Source organism: Budorcas taxicolor, chromosome 5 (genome assembly GCF_023091745.1).
Source record: "Budorcas taxicolor isolate Tak-1 chromosome 5, Takin1.1, whole genome shotgun sequence".
Lineage (NCBI taxonomy): Eukaryota > Metazoa > Chordata > Mammalia > Artiodactyla > Bovidae > Budorcas > Budorcas taxicolor.
Window position 1 is genome coordinate 55,816,535 of NC_068914.1, and position 20,029 is coordinate 55,836,563.

Here is a 20,029-nt window from a genome sequence, read left to right on the forward strand (position 1 = left end):
TAATACTGGATTAAATATTTATGAAAAGATTTTAAATTGTTCTGTCAGTCATGTCTTATTCTTGAATTTTATCTTTATAGTGTGTTTATACTCATCATATAATTTGAAGTTGGTAATTGATAAAAATAGTAACTTTGGGGCAGTTTTAGGAATTTTAATACAAATATAGATAGATAGTTTCTAGTGTATTTAGGGAGAAGAGATCATCTATGCTATTTGATGTTAGGCAAGAAATACTGGAGTAGCTTGCCATTCCCTTCTCCAGGGGATTCTTCCAACCCAGGGATTGAACCCAGGTCTCCTGCATTGCAAGCAGACTCTTTACCCTCTGAACCACCATGGAAGTCCCTAAATTACCAGTGAGCCCCAAATTTTACCTCTGCTTCTGGTAAATACTAAGGTGATTTTAATGAAAATGGAGGGGATTTTATCTGACTTGCAGAGAAGGCAAACACCACTTTTACTATTGTTTGTTGAATATCATACCTTTCCATTTTGCTTATTAGTACCATTATGAAGATTGCCATCATGATGATACTAATGTATACTTAAAAGATAAAAAGACAATAGAATTATAATATAAAACCATAATATTAAATAATAAGTTTAAAAATACATAAGCCTGAAATTTATAATGAAATAAGGAATCAATGCTATGCATGATTTTTTTATTATAATCAATTAAGTTAGTTGAAGTTTACTTGGCTAGGGGAAAAAAGCCAAAAAATTAATTAAAAGTTAAAAAAATGATGGTAATATCAAGGTATTAGTTGCCCCTTGATTAGCAAAAGATTATTTTGTATTGTGTGATAACATTTTTAAATGACTGTATTTTACATTACATTTTCATTACTAAATACCGTTGAAATTCTAGTTCTTAAGTTTCATATATCAACTAAACACATGATTATCTGGATTTGTAGAGCTTTTTGAAGAAATCTATGGCTTGATAGATGATGGAAATGTGGTCTCTGATGTCCATAAAGTACTTCCTTTTTGTTGTTCTTTGCCTATAGTATTAGACTCAGCCAAACATACTCATTTTATAAATTTTAATACAAATTATCTAAATGCATATTATTCTTTTTTTCAGACATCAGACAGTTGGATATTTACTTCTGCTCTTAAAGAAAAATTTGAGACTAATAAATTCTGTTACACATGTTATTACAAAGAAAGAAGGTAGAAAAGTACACTATGCACTAGAATATGACTACACTTTCAGTGAAATACAAAAACTAACTCCTCTGTTGGTTAGTAAGAAAACCATGCTTGAAACCTCCTCTAGTCATAAATGGCAAAAATACAGCAGAAATCCTAATATGGACATATACCTGTATGTGCTCTTTCTGTTCTTCAGATTTCCTGTAACATACAACAGCAAAATGATTCTGTAAAGTTAATCTAAATTGTGAAGCAAGTATCCATGATCAGTCATTAAAGGTGTCTGTTTATAAGTATGGTTTGAAAGGAAAGGAAAGTGAAGTCACTCAGTCGTGTCCAACGCTTTGAGACCCCATGGACTGTAGCCTACCAGGCTCCTCAGTCCATGGGCTTTTCCAGGCAAGAATACTGGAGTGGATTGCCATTTCCTTCTTCAGGGGATCGTCCCGACCCAGGGATCGAACCCTGGTCTCCCACATTGTAGGCAGATGCTTTACTGTCTAAGCTACCAGGGTTTGAGGCAGCCCCAAACAGTGAATAGTAGACCTTTTCATTCAGTCTTTTTTGCTTCTACGATTCATCATGGATACCTGTGCTTTCCTTCTAATCCTGTTTTCTTGAATTTTACTTTGATTTAGGATCAGGTATTTTAAAGTTTGGGTTTGGTGTTTGTTTATGTATAGGTTTTTCTTCCAATGACATACAAATATTTCTAAAATGCTTTTCAAGGAAATGGGAGTTGTCAGTGGTGATAAGTCCTCTTGCTCAGACTTCTCAGATAATCCGCCCACCTCCATCCCCCCCACCCCCCCACTCCCCCACCCCCCCACCCCCGGGGCTGCCTGGGTTCAGGTCTCACCACTTCTCTGTGATGGTAATAGCCTCCCAAACCCGGGGCCCTGGGCTCCTGCCCTGACCTTCTTTCCAACCTCCCCACTCCTGCCGGTGCTGTCTTCCTAAACCAAAAATCTCACTGTGCCACTCTCCTGCTGAAAATCTTTCAGTTCAGTTCAGTTCAGTCGCTCAGTCGTGTCCAACTCTTTGCGACCCCTAAATTGCAGCATGCCAGGCCTCCCTGTCCATCCCTAACTCCCGGCATTCACTCAAACTTATGTCCATTGAGTTGGTGATGCCATCCAGCCATCTCATCCTCGGTCGTCCCCTTCTCTTCCTGCCCCAAATCCCTCCCAGCATCAGAGTCTTTTCCAATGAGTCAACTCTTCGCATGAGGTGGCCAAAGTACTGGAGTTTCAGCTTTAGCATCATTCCTTCCAATGAACACCCAGGACTGATCTCCTTTAGAATGGACTGGTTGGATCTCCTTACAGTCCAAGGGACTCTCAAGAGTCATGTCCAACACCACAGTTCAAAAGCATCGATTCTTCAGCACTCAGCTTTCTTCACAGTCCAACTCCCACATCCACACATGACCACTGGAAAAAGCATAGCCTTGACTAGACAGACCTTTAAGAGGGTAATAGGCAGGAAGGCCAAGGGTCTCCAAACAGAGGAAATAGCCTACAAGTGTCAGACATTTTTATCTCTCTTAAGCGGCAGGAGGAAACAAACTAGCGATATTTTTTCCTTCTCTATACAAATTTAAAAGGAAGTTTCTCTTAAAATACTATGTTGCCATAATGACACCTGGTTTCACCTGAAGTTAACTATTCTCAAACCTAGAGATAACCAATGCCTTTTTCTTATGGAAATGTTTATCTTAAGCTACGCTAATGTACTTTACCCCAAACTAATGACTAATTACTAATGTAATTTATCCCAAACTCTGTCTTCAAGTTGGTTCCGCCTCTTGGCTCAGAACCTGCTTGACAAACCAGTATGTTTATGCTCAGATATTGCTCCTCTAATCTATGTAAATGAAACTATTTGTTTGGTGATCTGCCCCTCTTCAAGATTCAACTTAATCATTTTATGGCCCAGGATGAACCATTTGGTGCCAAGATTATCCCAAAATGCATCTTATGGGTGAGGGGCCTGGTGCCATTCTGAGTTTTAAGACATTCCTTTCTTTCATTAACAGACTGCTGGTGACTATATAACATGCAGCTGAAGACTAGCAGGGGGGTACTCTTTCTGCTCCCTCTGATGCCTATGTCAGAAGCTTTCTCTGTCTCCTTTATACTTTAATACAACTTTATTACACAAAAGCTCTGAGTGATCAAGCCTCATCTCTGGCCCTGGATTGAATTCTTCTCCTCTGGGAGCCAAGAATCCTGGTGTCGTGATTCAACAACCTTTCACCTTTCTGGGCAAAGTAGTGTCTCTGCTTTTGAATATGCTGTCTAGGTTGGTCATAACTTTCTTCCAAGGAGTAAGTGTCTTTTACTTTCATGGCTGCAATCACCATCTGCAGTGATTTGGGAGCCAAATAAAAAATAAAGTCTGACACTGTTTCCACTGTTTCCCCATCTATTTCCCATGAAGTGATGGGACCAGATGCCGTGATCTTACTTTTCTGAATGTTGAGTTTTAAGCCAACTTTTTTACTCACCTCTTTCACTTCCATCAAGAAGCTTTTTAGTTCCTCTTCACTTTCTGCCATAAGGGTGGTGTCATCTGCATATCTGAGGTTATTGATATTTCTCCCGGCAATCTTGATTCCAGCTTGTGTTTCTTCCAGTCCAGCGTTTCTCATGATGTACTCTGCATAGAAGTTAAGTAAGCAGGGTGACAATATACAGCCTTGACGTACTCCTTTTCCTATTTGGAACCAGTCTGTTGTTCCATGTCCAGTTCTAACTGTTGCTTCCTGACCTGCATATAGGTTTCTCAAGAGACAGGTCAGGTGGTCTGGTATTCCCATCTCTTTCAGAATTTTCCACAGTTCATTGTGATCCACACAGTCAAAGGCTTTGGCATAGTCAATCAAGCAGAAATTGATGTTTTCCTGAAACTCTCTTGCTATTTTGATGATCCAGCGGATGTTGGCAATTTGATCTCCGGTTCCTCTGCCTTTTCGAAAACCAGCTTTTACATCTGGGAGTTCATGGTTCACATATTGCTGAAGCCTGGCTTGGAGAATTTTGAACATAACTTTACTAGTGTGTGAGATGAGTGCAATTGTGCAGTAGTTTGACCATTCTTTGGCATTGCCTTTCTTTGGAATTGGAATGAAAACTGACCTTTTCCAGTCCTGTGGCCACTGCTGAGTTTTCCAAATTTGCTGGCATATCGAGTGCAGCACTTTCACAGCATGATCTTTCAGGATTTGAAATAGCTCAACTGGAATTCCATCACCTCCACTAGGTTTGTTCGTAGTGATGCTTTCTAAGGCCCACTTGACTTCACATTCCAGGATGTTTGGCTCTAGGTGAGTGATCACACCTCTCACCACCTTCAGGATGAAATCCAAATTCTTTAGAAAGTTCTATAAGCTTCTTTGTGACAAGGCCCAGGACTGGCTCTCCAGATGGCTTCACTTGCTCCTCATTTACCCTAGAAACGTATAATATACCTAACCACAGAAGTTTAAAAAAATAGTTTTGATAGTTTGAATACGATACAATTAAAATATGTTCATGTTTTTCAGTCATAAGATTATCAACAGTATGGCATTTATATCCTTATTTTGTCTTGTTTTTATATAGTATCTAAAATTATAGATATATCAACCTTGTTTTAAACTTTAAAACTTTAGCCTTTGTTATATTTTAGCCTACTTTAATAGCTTAATGTGTTAACTATTTATTTCTTCCTGCTATAACATTTCTGTCTGATGAGGTCATAATTGATAATCCAGATTTTAATTTCAAGCAAGTTATAAGTGAATACATATTTGATTACCTAAATTTTAGGTAATTTTAGGTAATATATTTGCTTGAATTGTAAATATATATGTAGTTTGCATAAAGTTTAAGTATCTAAAAATCTTAGATATTTTGATTGGTATTGATGTCATAAAGATGAATGATCCTAAGGAGCTGTGAGAAATAAGCAAGAAGCAAGTAATTATAGAATGCAGTATATGTTTGTGGCAGAGGCAGCATAGAGGCTCCATAGTTGTGGAGCATAGTGTGGGAATATTTGAATCTTCATGAGATTTTTCTGAAATAAGTTCAGGGAATGATAAATCTTCTGTGGCTATACTACGTTGTACAGGATGGGTAGGCAGGTTTTTACATTTGATTTGTATTTATTTATGTTTTTATTTTAATGATAGTGAATTAGCATTTCATACACACCTTCTTGGTTTTGACAGGCCACTGGGGCATTGAGAATGGAAGAAAAAAATAGTTTTTCTCTCAATGAACCACCAATGGTGTCAAGGCAGTTCTGTTTTTTTCTGTTTCCTCCTTTATACACTGTGGCATAGTATTCCCTGCAAAGGATTGTTCATCTCTTAGTAATCATTTATTCCTTTTGATAAGCGCCTTTTTATCCTAGAAGGCCACAATGCCATTTCTTTTTAAATCACCTACCTTTCACCTGTCTTTCTTATATGTCCTTGAAATAGAAATATATGTTGTAGTCAGAGTAATGTTTATTGAAGGTCATGAGGAGGAGCAAGTGCGTCATATCTATGAGAACATTTGTTGCCTTAGCTGATACTCTAGAGTATATTTTTGTGCATAGACTTAAATAGAATACTGCAATCAAATTTGGAGCTAAAATTAGCAGAGGTAATGTCAAGGAGGAATAGATTTTTCATTTTTTGGTAATTAGATGAATGTGACAGATATATTACAAAGATCAACTCAGTTGCTTTTCTCAAAACTGAAAAGCTATAACTGTGAATTCTGCTTTTGAAGTGTTTCTCTCCAGTGCTGTGATATGTATTTAGTTATACTGGGGCCAATGCAGGAGTCTTAAGAGACATGGTTTCAAGCCCTGGGTCGTAAAGATCCCCTGGAAGGAGTGCATGGCAACTCAGTCCAGTATTCTTTCCTGGAGAATCCCATGGACAGAGGACCCTGGCGGGCTGCTGTCCATAGAGTCGCAAAGAGGCAGACACGACTGAAGTGGATTAGTGCTCCGTAGCATGCTAAGTCCAAACAAACGACGCCTGCTTTCCACAACCATTTTACAGTGGTTTCCTCTGAGAATTAATGTGATTAGATTCTACAGTGTTTAAAAGAAGGCAAACACGGAAATTATTTCAGTTTATTTTCCAGGAATAATTTCAATTCCCTCTCACTCTAATACTCAGGTTCAAGACACTGTTTGTGGCTGGAGAACGATGTGATGTGGAGACACTGGAATGGTCCAAAAAGGTCTTCAGAGTCCCCGTGCTAGACCACTGGTGGCAAACTGGTGAGAATTTTCCACACATGTCCATAAATATTGCAGAAACGCTGAGAAACACTGCAGGGATGGGAGGGAATTCTGAATTGTGACCATCAGGCACAAACTCAGCAATCAGGCAGTTCTGGCTTCAGTAGAAGTAAGCAATTATTTGGTTATCCTTTTGTTAAAAAAATCTTAAATTACACTGATACTATCATTCTCTTGACCGTGGATATAAAGCCCTGAGACCTCGTTTGCTTTCTCATCCTTGTTTCATATATCTGGTGAGTCACTAAGTCTCAGGTTTTCTTTGAATTCACCCCACCTTCAGCGCTCCGATTGCCTTTGAGCTGCAGCAGCCACACTGTCATCTACCCTTACTGAAATTATCGTCAGCACTTGTCTCTGTTCTCTCTGCTTTCCTGTAACCTAGCTTTCCTATAACTGCTCCAAGAGTACTTTTTTAAAGCTCTGTTTCTTTTCTAGAATTTCCTGTGCTTCTCTGGTCCTTTCTTAGGATTAAATCCCTTCTGCTTAGCACTAGACAAATTATTTTTCTCCAACACACTTATCATTATATGTGTAATTTATTTATTTACTTATTTGTTCTCTATTTTCCTCCTGCTGAGTGATCCTTGGGAAACAACTTGTCATATTAAGTGGATAGAATAAAACTTTGGTAACTTCTTTTGAGGGATGATTGTGTACATATGTGCAAGTAAGTAGTTCATCTGGAATTTCTTTTCCCTGTCACTGAAGGTAGTGATTTTGCTGGCTTTGCCATTTGGCTCACTGAAAGTAGCTATGAGTTATGAGAGCCCTGTAGCCTTCATATGGATATATTTCAGTCCTATCCTACTTAGTTCAACTAATTAGATCAACAGTTGTATATGAGTGTTTTCAGAATTTGCATCTTCTGAACATTTTAGGCAGGGCATCAAATTTGAATTAAAATAATAAAATTTCTTAGTAAAAATTAGGTCTCATTTTAAAATGACTCAGTCTGGAAGATTGAGAGACTAAATCTGAAGTTTGGTGTTTAATATTTTGGAACTCTTTGATTCTGATAAATTAAACTTTTTGTATTATCTTCTTGCATGTTGCTCTTTTGGAAGAACTGTTTTCTATATTCTTTGTAATTTGAAATAAAAAATGAATGATCAGAGAAGAATACACATTCTTTAAATAAGATGAAAATCAGAACGAAAGGTTCTGTTCTGTCTAATTTGATTTGCTAAGGAAGAAATTTCTTATCTAAATTCAGATTTGTAACTATTTGGGAAATAAAAAAGATAAGATTGAATGTGGAGAAAGCAATGCTCTGTGTAGAATACATATAGAAAACAAGTGAGGAATTACTGCTCTGTATGGAAGAGTGTCTGTAGACTTGATGCATTGGCTATTCACCAGGAAAATTCCAACAGTTATTTTCCTGGGCATAAAGAGGAAAATATTTGATTACCGTTAAGACTGCTTTCCATGATGGTTTTCCTTTCCTGGTTAACATACAATTTGTTTCCAATATACAAGTGACCTTACACAAATACTTGCAGAAGAGTTCTGTCCCCCACCCCGGCTCCATTCAAGGTGACTATGCTGAAGACTGTTGAAGGAAACCAGTGCGTTAATAAATAAAATTATGATTCCTTTACTTTTCTTATTGATATTTGCACATAATAGCCTGTGCAGATGTATGTAGTTAGTGAATCCAGGCTTACAGCAAAGCTCACTGAAGCCTGAGAAACAAGCATAAGAGGTCTCTGGTGAGTACTGAGTTCCATGTGAGTTTACAGTTTTTCTTTAATGTATCGTTCAGAGGGAATAAATCACCACATTATGTCAGTGTGCTGTCACCTTAATTAGCTTTTAATGGCTGCTCATTACTGTGGAAAACATAGTGAATTTCTACTAACAATAACTGATTCTTTCCATCCACCACATTTATTTTTACAGCATTTGATACTGTATCCAATTGAGTACACAAATGCATACATAGGGATAGGTATGTAGGTGGGTAAGTATCTAACTGCGCTTCCCTGGTGGCTTAGATGGTAGGTAAAGAATCTGCCTACATTAGCCTCCAATTAAAATAAATAATTTTTTAAAAAAAAGACCAAGTTGGAAATGGTCCTAGAATGAAGGCTTACATATTTTGATTTTGAAAAAAAAAAAAAAAAGAATCTGCCTGCAATGCAGAAGATCTGGGTTCAATCCCTTGGTCGGAAAGGTCCTCTGAAGAAGGGAATGACAGCCCACTCCAATATTCTTGCCTGGAGAATTCCATGGACAGAGGAGCCTGGCAAGCTACAGTCTGTGGGGTTGCAAAGAGTCAGACATGACTGAGCAACCTACACTTTCACGTTTGCTTTCAGATAACTAGCTATTTTAGTGGTTTTGATCATTATTAAAAAAAATTCATCCTAGGTGGTGCAGGTGTCTGCAACTAACAGAAAATTTAGTTAGAATCTTTATTCATTGGCATAAAAGAAATTAGTTCACTATTTTCAATGATATATGTTGTGGTAAATAATTGAGAAATGAAGTTTAATGTTTGCAACTGTTCACCTTTCTTAAGATATCAGATTACTAGGGGAAAAGGTAAACACTTTATGGGTTATTATTAACTCAGAAGGAAGAGAACATTTGATATTTCTAGCTCATTTATGAGTTTCCTAATATTTTGCATATCAAATAAATGGTGTGTGCCTCTCCAAGAGGTATGTCAGTAAAAACCTGATAACATTTCGAGGAGGGTTAATCTTTCACCAAAGGAATATTATTCTTTATTTAAAATTTCAAATTTTCTACAAGGTTGTTCTTACTTATTATTGACTTAGAAATTGATATTATTTTATACAATCATACACTTTTATGAGCCTCAGATACAATGCATAATTTATGAATTTGCTCTCTGATTACATTAATATATGTATACAAATGAGCTGTTAAGAAACCGTGATGTATAATTTGGAATTAGTAAAGGGATATGTTAAGTAACTAAAACGTATGAGTGAAAATTGATTGGTTCCTGTGACTTGGGTTCTAAGAAGGCATTCTGCAGTCAATCCGTTTATATTACAGCATTGTTTTTGTTGGGCTTCCCAGGTGGCGCTGGTGGTAAAGAATCTGCCTCCCAGTGCAGGAGATATAAGGGATGCAGGTTCGATTACTGGGTTGGGAAGGTCCCATAGAGTAGCAAATGGCAACCCACTCCAGGATTGTTGCCTGGAAAAGTCCATGGACAGAGGAGACTGGTGGGGTGCAGTCTGTGGAGTCAGAAAGAGTTGGACATGACTCAGCATCTCAGCAGCAGCAGCAATTTTTTTGTTACTCAAGTGAAATTTTTATTAGCAACAACAGATTTCTAGTGACTCTTGTGATTTGTTAATGTCAACACTCTCTGATGTCTGATTTAAATAACACCTAAGATTCTAAACTGCAAACTAATCTGTAAAAAAATCCAGGAACAGATCAACTCCTTGTAGGGGCATTTACTAAAGAATTGTCACTGTTCAACACCACTGAAGCATTAATCCCTTGTTTTGGATTGTAATAATGTAAACATGAAATGCTTTCATGAAGGAAATTGGTCTTGCTAGTTTATATAGGAGAGTTGTATCTACATGATTCATAATTCTGGGTAATAGATGAATTGTCATTTACCCAGGTGCTTTATCTCATAGTAATTTATCCATAAAATGATTGAATCTGGATTATTGACTGAATTTTTCTTTCTTTCTTTTTTTTTTTACATGGATTTTGCGAAACAGAGGTGTCGCAGTCATAATCTGAGAAGGGGAAATTAAGAGAATTGATGATTGTTCCCTTAAGATATGATAATGTGTGCACAAAAATATAAACAGCCAGAACTTCATTATCCTCCGTTGTACAATCACTAATAAAACACTGTACTGTTGCAGATCATTTTTTGTCCTAAGATGAGCTTTTCTAGTAATCAAACAGCACAAAGAAAGAACTCTCAATGCAGTGCACTGTGTCTCCAGCAAGAATTTTTTTTTCCTGACTTAAGATGACTGTGAAGGAAATGTTTTCCTTACAAGTGAATCACCTAGTGTAAGCAACTAGCTGCTAAAACCCAAAACATAGTAGACCTTACTCCTTTTTGAAGTTTCCTCCTTCCTTTTCCCCTTGTTTCCTTCCTGCCTCCCCTTCTCGCCCCTCTTTCTTTCCTTCTTTCTCTCCTTCCTCCCTATTTACTGTAAGGTGTGGCAGTCACTTCCAGGCCTGGCCACGCGTGCTCAGCCACTTCGGTCATGGCAAAGAATCAGACACGACTGAGGTGCCGGAGCACGCGTGGCACTGACTTGGAAATGATTGTAACAAAAAAGTTGGGCATCCTGCTGTGTTATGTTATTTAATTTCAAGTAGAAATACTGTGTTCTTTCATTTGTTATCAGTCAGTTAAAGGTATTGACTGTAAAGGTAGAATGCTTGAGTTCCACAGTCGCTTTTATAAGAGGCAGCTTGGTGAAGGGCTAGCAGAACAAATGTCTGTGGTTTCCATCAGAAGATACAAAGCTTCCATTGGAAGTGTAAGTGATGGCCGGGTAGTGATGAAGTAATTGAAATGAGGTAATGACCACCAACTTGAGTAGCACTGGGTGATTTTGTTGTTTGTTTTGTTTCCATCACTTTAATGGAGGAGTAAACTTCCTCCTAGAATTTTTAAAGCCTTTAGGAGGGATTTCAGTGAGAAAATGGTAGTCTCCTAATGGATTGAGACATTGGTGGCGATTGAAGTTATTGATCTTACTTTAGCTTCCTTGAGCCATCTTTGCTGAGTTCTTATATTTTAAAGTAATCACAGTGTTTCTCTCCCTGTTTGAACTGCTGCAGGTTTAATTGCAATGACTAATTCTAAAATAAATATATTCTTTATATAGCCTAAATCCTCCTCCTTTGAGGAGGAATCTGATAATTCTAGATTTTCTTTAAGTAGACCCACAGGCTCCAGCAAACTTTAATCAAGCTGGCTCTTAAATCAAAATCATTGATCCTAAAGGCACATACATCCTAATGCCATATTATTAAAATATGTCAAGGCTGCCTGATCCAGTAATCCTTATTTATGTAGTATTCAGTAGGATATACTTCCTGAGGGCCACGAAGATTGGTTATGTTGACCAGATTCAGTTGTTATCGTTAGGTGTATCTGGAGAGTATCCATTAGCCCAGGAGTTTTTATAGGCAGCAATCCTTTTTATTTGCAAGAATCAAAACCACAAAATGGAGTAGTTCATTGCAGTTCAACAACAGTTATCCTAAAGAGAGAGCTCTTTATGATACAGACTCAGATGTAGTACTGTCTCCTTCCTCCTTGGTAGACGCATTGTGACTTGGTTCTTAACAGGCAGAATGTCAGAGTTTGTCGTGCTTTTTTTCTTTTTTCTGAATTATGCTCTTCCTTTGTTATGTTTGTGTTTTCACACATTCCACCTTCAGGCATCTGAATTGATGTACTTGTTGCAGAGGAATTTCCATCTGTCAGTGTGTAGTCCTGAGTTTAGTCTGTGATAGGGGATTTTCTTCGTCCCTGGAAGTCTACACTGGGAATTTTATGAGTCTGGTTATCGTGCCTTTGAAAAAGCCATGTTACAACTATGTGCTGGATGTGTGACTTTCTTCCATCTTAATATACCTAGCTTGGCCCCATGCAAAATCCGGTATATTTTCCTGCAAAATGGCTTCCTAGGGCTAAGAGATAAAAAGCTCTGTATGGCTAACAGTACAGCAAGGAAAAGTATCTTCCTGGTAATTTGATCTTGATGACACTATCTTTAATTATTCAAAAATCTGTTTTCTGTGGTTTGGGTGCCTATAGTCACTGGCAAACATTCCTTTTGTTGCAGATCTTGAAGTGAAAAATTTCTATATACAACCAAATGCTGCCTTCCTAGTTTTTAATACTTGTAAACGGTCATCCCCTGCTTTCTGGGTTTTCCTTAATATTTTCTGAGCCCATCAAATTTGGGCTGTGGTTGTAGGGTTTGGTTAAAGTATAGGCCTACATTTTTAAAGACAATGGATTGCACTGGACTTTTGAAATACACATTATGGAATTCAGAGAGCTGGGTCCGACTGAACAGATAAGGCCACTGCCCCATGAACTGGTTTGTCCAGAATATACCCTATGATGCAGAGTGCGAAGAGTCTTTAGTAATATGAATGAATCAGTACTGTCTGATGCAGTTTTGTTTTTCTCAACATAACCATCGAAATTAAATTCATCTCTTTTTTTATTCATTCATGGGAAAGAAATTGTAGATAGTTTGGCATGAGAAGTTGTGATTGGGAAGAACCGTCATATAGACACAGAGTCATCTTGGCAACATTCAGCTAGTGATGCTGTGATAGTGTTCATCTGGTGAGAGGGGAAGACTTTGTCTTGATGTCATCTTTGTTGCCTGGCAACCAGATTTTTTCTCATTTAGAGCAAGACTTCATTAGTCTAAAGTAGATAATTTTTACTGATAATTTGAGAAGATGAGCTTAAAGGTAAGCTACATGAATTTGGTTTGTGGAAGGAATAATCTTTTGTCAAATGTTAGACAGGCATGATGAGGCTTTCTCTTTTTGAAATGAGTAACTGTTTACAGATTGTTAATCCACCTGAAAATGAATATCCCAAGTCAAATAGCAGCCACTGAATCAGACATTTTTATCTCAATAGCATTATAATGTGGGAAGAACTCCATGTTGTTATTTTTTCAGGTATGATTACTGTACATGAAGCTGTTCAGATATGTATACTTGCTTTTTAGAATCTCTATTTATGCCCATTATTATATCAGTGATAATCTTTTTGGATCATTTTTAAAGTCTTTGGTGTATTTGTTACAATATTGCTTCTGTGTTTTTTTGTTTGTTTGTTTGTTTTGTTTTTAATTTTGGCCATGAGGCATGTGGAATATTAACTCCCTGACAAGGAATCAAACCCATACTCTCTTTATTCGAAGTCTTAACCACTAGACTGCCAGGGAAGTCCCTTAGTGACTAAACATTGAGAAATTAAGAATGTAAAATTGATTTGGTCTTAGAAATATCATCTATTTTAATTGTCCTACCCTTGGCAAGAACCACATTTAATCCATTCTAGAAGAGTGAAAATATGTAATGATTTTGTAGATCTTTATAAGGAAAAGAGTTCCTAAACCCTGTCTGGAAATTTGATTTTCCCCTCTTGCATGTAATTCTCTGCACTGTGAAGTAGTAGTTCCCAGTTCCTCTTTTGTTGTCAGTTCTAACTAGAAAACAAAAAGTGGCTATTCTCTTGAACAAGCAACATGGGTAGTAAAAAGTGACACTGAATCCCAATAAGACTGTTGCAATCCTGGTTTAGCCACTTACTCTGTAGCCACTGGCAAGTCCTTAATCTCTAGCGCACGTCTGTTTGCTCAAAGGTTTGTGGAAATCCTGAAATGAAGTGAAATATGTATGAACAATGCAGCAAGTTCCTGGCTTATACTAACACTCAATGAACGTTTTTCTCTTCTTTTCATTTCTATGAATAATAACCTTTCATGAATATAAAGGCCATCTTTTAGCATTCTGGGCTGTAGGTAGTTCAGACCCAAGAAAACTTAGAACATAAGAGCTTAATTCATAAAAGAAAATATTAATCATAGAGAATTTAATTTCTTAGAGTCAACTAGTTAAGATTAGGACCAGAGTCTCATTGTTCTGTGTTGATTAGAGCCCTTTCTTCATATGTTTTATCTTATGCCTTCATTAATTCAGCCATTTCTTATCTAATTCAGCTGCAGGTTATTTATGAAAGTCTCTACGGTGAGAGGCAGCATGCTGGTAAGAGAGTAGGATAAGACCAGTGTCTCACAGCTTGAATTAATGGTTTACTCCCAGTACCAAAAGTTAGACTGCTTTGAATTAAGTATCTTAAACTGTGATCGTCCTATCTCATGAACACAAAAGATTAAATTGATTTTCTTTCACTGTGGTACATCTCACTGTTTCTGCTTTCTTTCTGCTACCACCATTCAAGTTATTTATAGCTCACAGTATAGATTTAGAGGTGTAGAGAATGGTTTCTTTACAAATTGCTTCTGTGCCCATCATGATGCTGTGATTAATATGACTCAAGGGCCCTGGGCCACTGAATTGATTTATTTCCAGGACTTGAACTCTCTGCATGGGCCACCAACTTCTAAAATCCATATTGCTTAAATGTAGTGTTTCTAGAGCCTCAGTGGGAGCACAGTGGCAGACTTCCAGATATAGCAGGAGCTCTTATTTATAGATCTAAACCTGCATAACGTTCTTCCTCTTAGCCCTCACTCATATCTGCTCTTCTTTCTGTGTTGTCTTTCATCTGTAAACCAAAACCCTGGAGCTTGTCCTGGATTTCTCCCTCTTTTCTTGTCTCTGTATCCAGACTGTCATCAAGGCCTTTTAATGCTGAGTGTAAATCCAAGTTGGTCTTGCCGTCTACTACCGCTGCCTCAGACCACCACCATCTGATTGATTTCTTGCTCTGGGTTGGGATTCTCATTTTAGTGCTCCACTTTGCAGTTGAAGAGCTTTTTCTAAAATGCAGTTCTGAACAAATCCCTGAGTCCCCCAGTGTTCCCAGAATAATAGCCAAACTCCTTAACATGGCACAGAAGGCACTTAGTGGTCCTCCTTTGCCCCCCTCTCTCATTTTGGTCCTTATTATCTCTCTTACTTCACCTCTTCTTCTCACACTCGACCCCCCACCCCCAACCCCCACAAAGTTTGCTCTGCTAAATAGCTTGAAGTCAGTCCCTTGGTGGTTGGTCTAACTTCTCAACTTTGCACATCCTTCTATTTCTGTTAGGCATGTCTTTCCACCTTTAACAATCCTTTTTCCACAAAAGAAATGTATTAAGTAACTCTGATATATTTAATAAATATTTATTGAAGGACTGACCTTTGAATATCATTCTAAGAATGAGAAAAAGATTGCAGCAGAATCATAACAGTAATATACAGCTTTTTTTTTTTTTTCCCTTCCTCGCTTACCTGAGTCTTCTCTTTGTCTTGCTCCCTTATCCATTTTGGGATTGTATTGTGTGGTTTGCTGCTTATTTTTTTAAGAACCCTGATCTTGATATTGGGAGCCCGAGCCTAAATTATGCAAGTATGGATTTACTAGTCAGAAAACATTTCCCAAGCACAGAATGTGAGGGATTACACTTTGGTCCTACCGATACAAATGATTCTCAAAGCATCCAAGAAGCATCTGATTTCAGCGGCAGGCTAGGAGAGTGTTTTCATATAATTACATGCACAATTATTTTCTGAAAGATTTTGTCACAGTTATAATGGCAAGTGTTCCAAGTGTCTGTTGTTGTATAAAAAATATTTAAAACCTAGTGGCTTAAAACGGCCACCCTAATTCATGATTTTATGGATCAAAGATATGAGTTGAGCTCAATTAGGGATTTTGTATGATTGACTGAGACAACCAAGAGAAAATTGTGTGATGAATGAGCTGGTCCAGAGGGTTCAAGATGGCTTCCCACTCATGCCTGGGATAGGCTGGAAGGCTGGACTCAGTTAGGACTGTTGTCTGGAAAGCTTGCAAGTGGCATTTTTAGCTTGGAGGCACTGGAGTAGCGGACCGTCCTACATGGCACTTCACTCTTGAGACAATGTTCTGAATTTCTTACGGTCTGTGCTTAGAAACTGACAAAGCATCACTTTCACTCTTCTCTGTCACTCAAAGCCGTCAAAAGCCCAAAGTAAATTGCATCCACCTTTAATCCACCACCATGGAGAGATTTCAGAGTTGTAGATGTAGCCTCAGGACTCTTCAGTGTAATTTCCCCTTTGCTCATCCTTCATAAGTGGTATTCAGAGATTCTGTTAATACTTGAATGTGTACCTAGCCAAAATATATGTTTTTCCCTAATGTATAATATTTATCAAAAACTTAAATCATAGTATGCATTGTTTTACAACTTTTATCTAAACAGTGTTTGGTGAGAATTATTTCCTATCACTAGATATTTTCCAATACTATTTGAATGATTTTGCATGACTCCTTAATATGGAATAATTCCTATTTTTTGGATAACCTTTTAAACTCTAATATAAACATTTACATGTGGTAAACATCCTTGGTGCTTAATGTTTGTGAGCTCTTTCAAATATTTCCTTGTGTATATCCGATAAAGTGGAACAGCCGCATTAAAGGCTAGGATCAGTTTTTAAGAGTTTGTATAAGAATTGCCATTTTTAAGCCTTTTTTATAAGAATTACCATATTGCCTCTCAGAAATGCTGCGTGGACAGAGGCGCCTGGTGGGCTACAGTCCATGGGGTCACAAAGAGTCAGACATGACTGAAGCACGCATGTGTTGGTGACAGTGGTAAAGAATTTGGCTGCCAGTGAAGGAGATACAGGAAATGTGGGTTCGATCTCCAGTCAGGAAGATCCCCTGGAGGAGGAAATGGCAACCCGCTGCAGTATTCTTGCCTGGAGAATCCCGTGGCCAGGGAGCCTGGTGGGCTGCAGTCCCTGAGGTCGCAGAGTTGGACATGACTGAGCATGCACACACGCACAACTCTTACATAACAAGAATGACTGTCTTTGTCTTGTCTGGGCAGTCTGCCTCCTGTCTACCCCCTAACTGGGCTCTAGTGTTTTTGTCAGTTTTTTGAATTGCTTCTTGATGTTCAGGCAGCCACAGGAATCTCTATCATTAACCAGCCATCCTAAAACAGCTCCCTTCTGTCCATTTTGTCCCATATATCTCTCTCAAAACCCCAGATAGAATAAACCTGATCATAAAACCCGAATGATGCTCAAATATTTAAGTAAATTCGATTTGCATTGTTGTTGTTGTTCAGTGGCTAAATCATGTCTGACTTTTTGCAACACATGGGCTGTAGCCTGCCAGGCTCCTCTGTCCTCTACTATCTCCCAGAGTTTGCTTAAATTCATATCCCTTGATTCGGTGATGCTATCTAAGCATTTCATCCTCTGCCATCCCCTTCTCCTTTTGCCTTCAGTCTTTCCCAGCTTGCATTGCTGTGATTCATTAACTTCTTTGTTTGAAAATCTTCATTAGCTTGCAACATTCAGTTCAGTTCAGTTCAGTCACATAGTCATGTCTGATTCTTTGTGACCCCATTGACTGGAGCTTGTCAGGCTTCCCGGTCCATCACCAACTCCCAGAGCTTACTCAAACATACATCCATTGAGTAGGTGATGCCATCTAACCATCTCATCTTTTGTCATCCCCATCTCCTCTTGCCTTCAACCTTTCCCAGCATCAGGGCCTTTTCTAATGAGTCAGTTCTTCAATCAGGTGACCAAAGTATTGGAGCTTCAGCTTCAGTATCAGTCCTTCCAATGAATATTCAGGACTGCTTTCATTTAGAATACACTGGTTGGATCTCCTTGCAGTCAGTCCAAGGGACTCTCAAGAGTCTTCTCCAACACCACAATTCAAAAGCATCATTTCTTCAGAGCCCAGCTTTCTTTATGGCCCAACTCTCACATCCATACATGATTGGAAAAACCATAGCTTTGGCTATATGGACATTTGTTAAAAAGTAATGTCTCTGCTTTTTCATATGCTCTCTAGGTTGGTCATGGCTTTTCTTCCAAGGAGCAAATGTCTTTTAATTTCATGGCTGCAGCCACCATCTGCAGAGATTTTGGAGCCAAGAAAATCAAGTTTGTCACTGTTTCCATTACTTTCTCATCTATTTGCTATGAAGTGATGGGACCAGAAGCCATTATCTTAGTTTCTTGAATGTTGAGTTTTTAAGCCAGAGTTTTCACTCTCCTCTTTCACCTTCATCAAGAGGCTCTATACTTCCTCTTCACTTTTTGCCCTAAGGATGATATCATCTGCATATCTGAGATGGCAACGTTACTCAGACTAAAAATTTAAGGTCTTATGTTAGTTTTCTGTGATTGTGGTTTTTATTCTGTCTACCCTCTGATGGAGAAGGATAAAAGGCTTAAGGAAGCTCCCTGATGGGAGAGACTGACTGAGGGGGAACAACTTTGTTGTTCTGATGGGCAGGGCCATGCTCACGGTGCTGCACTCAGTGCCCCCAGCCCTGCAGCAGGCCACCGGTGACCCATGCCTCTATTGGAGACTCTGGACACTCAGGGAAAGTCTGGGTCAGTCTCTTGTGGGGTCACTGCTCCTTTCTCCTGGGTCCTGGTGCACACAAGGTTCTGTTTGTGCCCTCCAAGGGTCTGTTTCCTCAGTCCTGTGTAAGTTCTGGCGGCTCTATGGTGGGGTTAATGGCAACCTCCTCCAAGAGGGCTTATGCCATACCCAGGCCTGCTGCACCCAGAGCCCCTGCCCCGCAGCAGCCCGCTGCTGACCCGTACCTCCTCAGGAGACAACCAGACACAGTTCTGGCTCAGTCTCTGGGGTCCCTGGGTCCTGGGGTGCACAAGGTTTGTTTGAACCCTCTGAGCATCTGGCAGGTAAGGGATTTGATTCTAAATGTGATTTCACCCCTCCTACCATCTTGCTGGGGCTTCTCCTTTGCCCTTGGATATGGGGTATCTCTTTTTGGTGGGATCCAACATTTTCCAGTCGACAGTTGTTCAGCAGCAAGTTGTAGTTCTGGAGTTCTCATAGGAGATGAGTGCATGTCCTTCTACTCTGCCATCTTACACCACAGATATTCCCTTGATATCTCTAATTTTCTTGAAGAGATCTCTAATCTTTCTCATTCTATTGTTTTCCTCTATTTCTTTGCACTGATCACTAAGGAAGGCTTTCTTATCTCTCCTTGCTAGTCTTTGGAACTCTGCATTCAAATGGGTATACCTTTCCTTTTCTCCTTTGCCTTTAGCTTCTCTTCTTTTCTCAGCTGTTTGAAGTGTGGTGTTGGAGAGGACTCTTGAGAGTCCCTTGGACTGCAACGAGATCCAACCAGTCAATCCTAAAGGAAATCAACTGTGAATATTCATTGGAAGGACTGATGTTGAAGGTGAAACTCCAGTGCTTTGGCTACCTGATGTGAAGAACTGACTCTTTTGAAAAGACCCTGATGCTGGGAAAGATTGAAGGCAGGAGCAGAAGAGGATGAGATGGGTAGATGGCATCACTGACTCAATGGACATGAGTTTGAGTAAGCTCTGGGAGTTGGTGATGAACAGGGAAGCCTGGCGTGCTGCAGTCCATGGGGTCACGCAGAGTCCAACACGACTGAGCGACTGCACTGAACTGATGAGAGCTCTGAAGCAGTTTTACTGCCTCTTCACTGTCTCTCTTAACCTTATTTCCTGTTAATACTTTCCTCGTTGGTTCTGCTGCAATCATGTTGACTGCCTCACTATTCCTCAAGTACTCTAGGAACACATCTACTGCCGGGACCTTTGCACTTACAGTTCCTTCTTCCTGGACTCTTTGCCCCTAGATCCAAGGCACGTGTCCTCTCTTCTTTCAGGTCTTCACTCAAAGGTCACTTCTCTGGGAGTTTATTTTCTGGCTACCCAGTTTAAAATTGCAGTCTCTTCCCATCACGTCTCATCTCATATCCTGTCTATACTGTCTTTATTCTCTTCGTAATTATCTCTTTTTAACATGCTGTATATTGTACTTTTATCTGTTATTATTGTTTGTTTCCCCAAATAAACTATGAACTCC

General features: G+C 38.9%; 1 protein-coding gene across 1 annotated transcript in view; it reads left to right on the forward strand.

Annotated features, from left to right (window-relative positions):
- Positions 1-20,029, forward strand: part of ACSS3 (acyl-CoA synthetase short chain family member 3) — a 163,686-nt gene that overhangs the window by 104,839 nt on the left and 38,818 nt on the right. Inside the window, exon 9 of the mRNA XM_052640971.1 lies at positions 6,329-6,432. Within this exon, the coding sequence (XP_052496931.1) occupies positions 6,329-6,432 (104 nt within the window). The remainder of the gene's footprint in view (positions 1-6,328; positions 6,433-20,029) is intronic.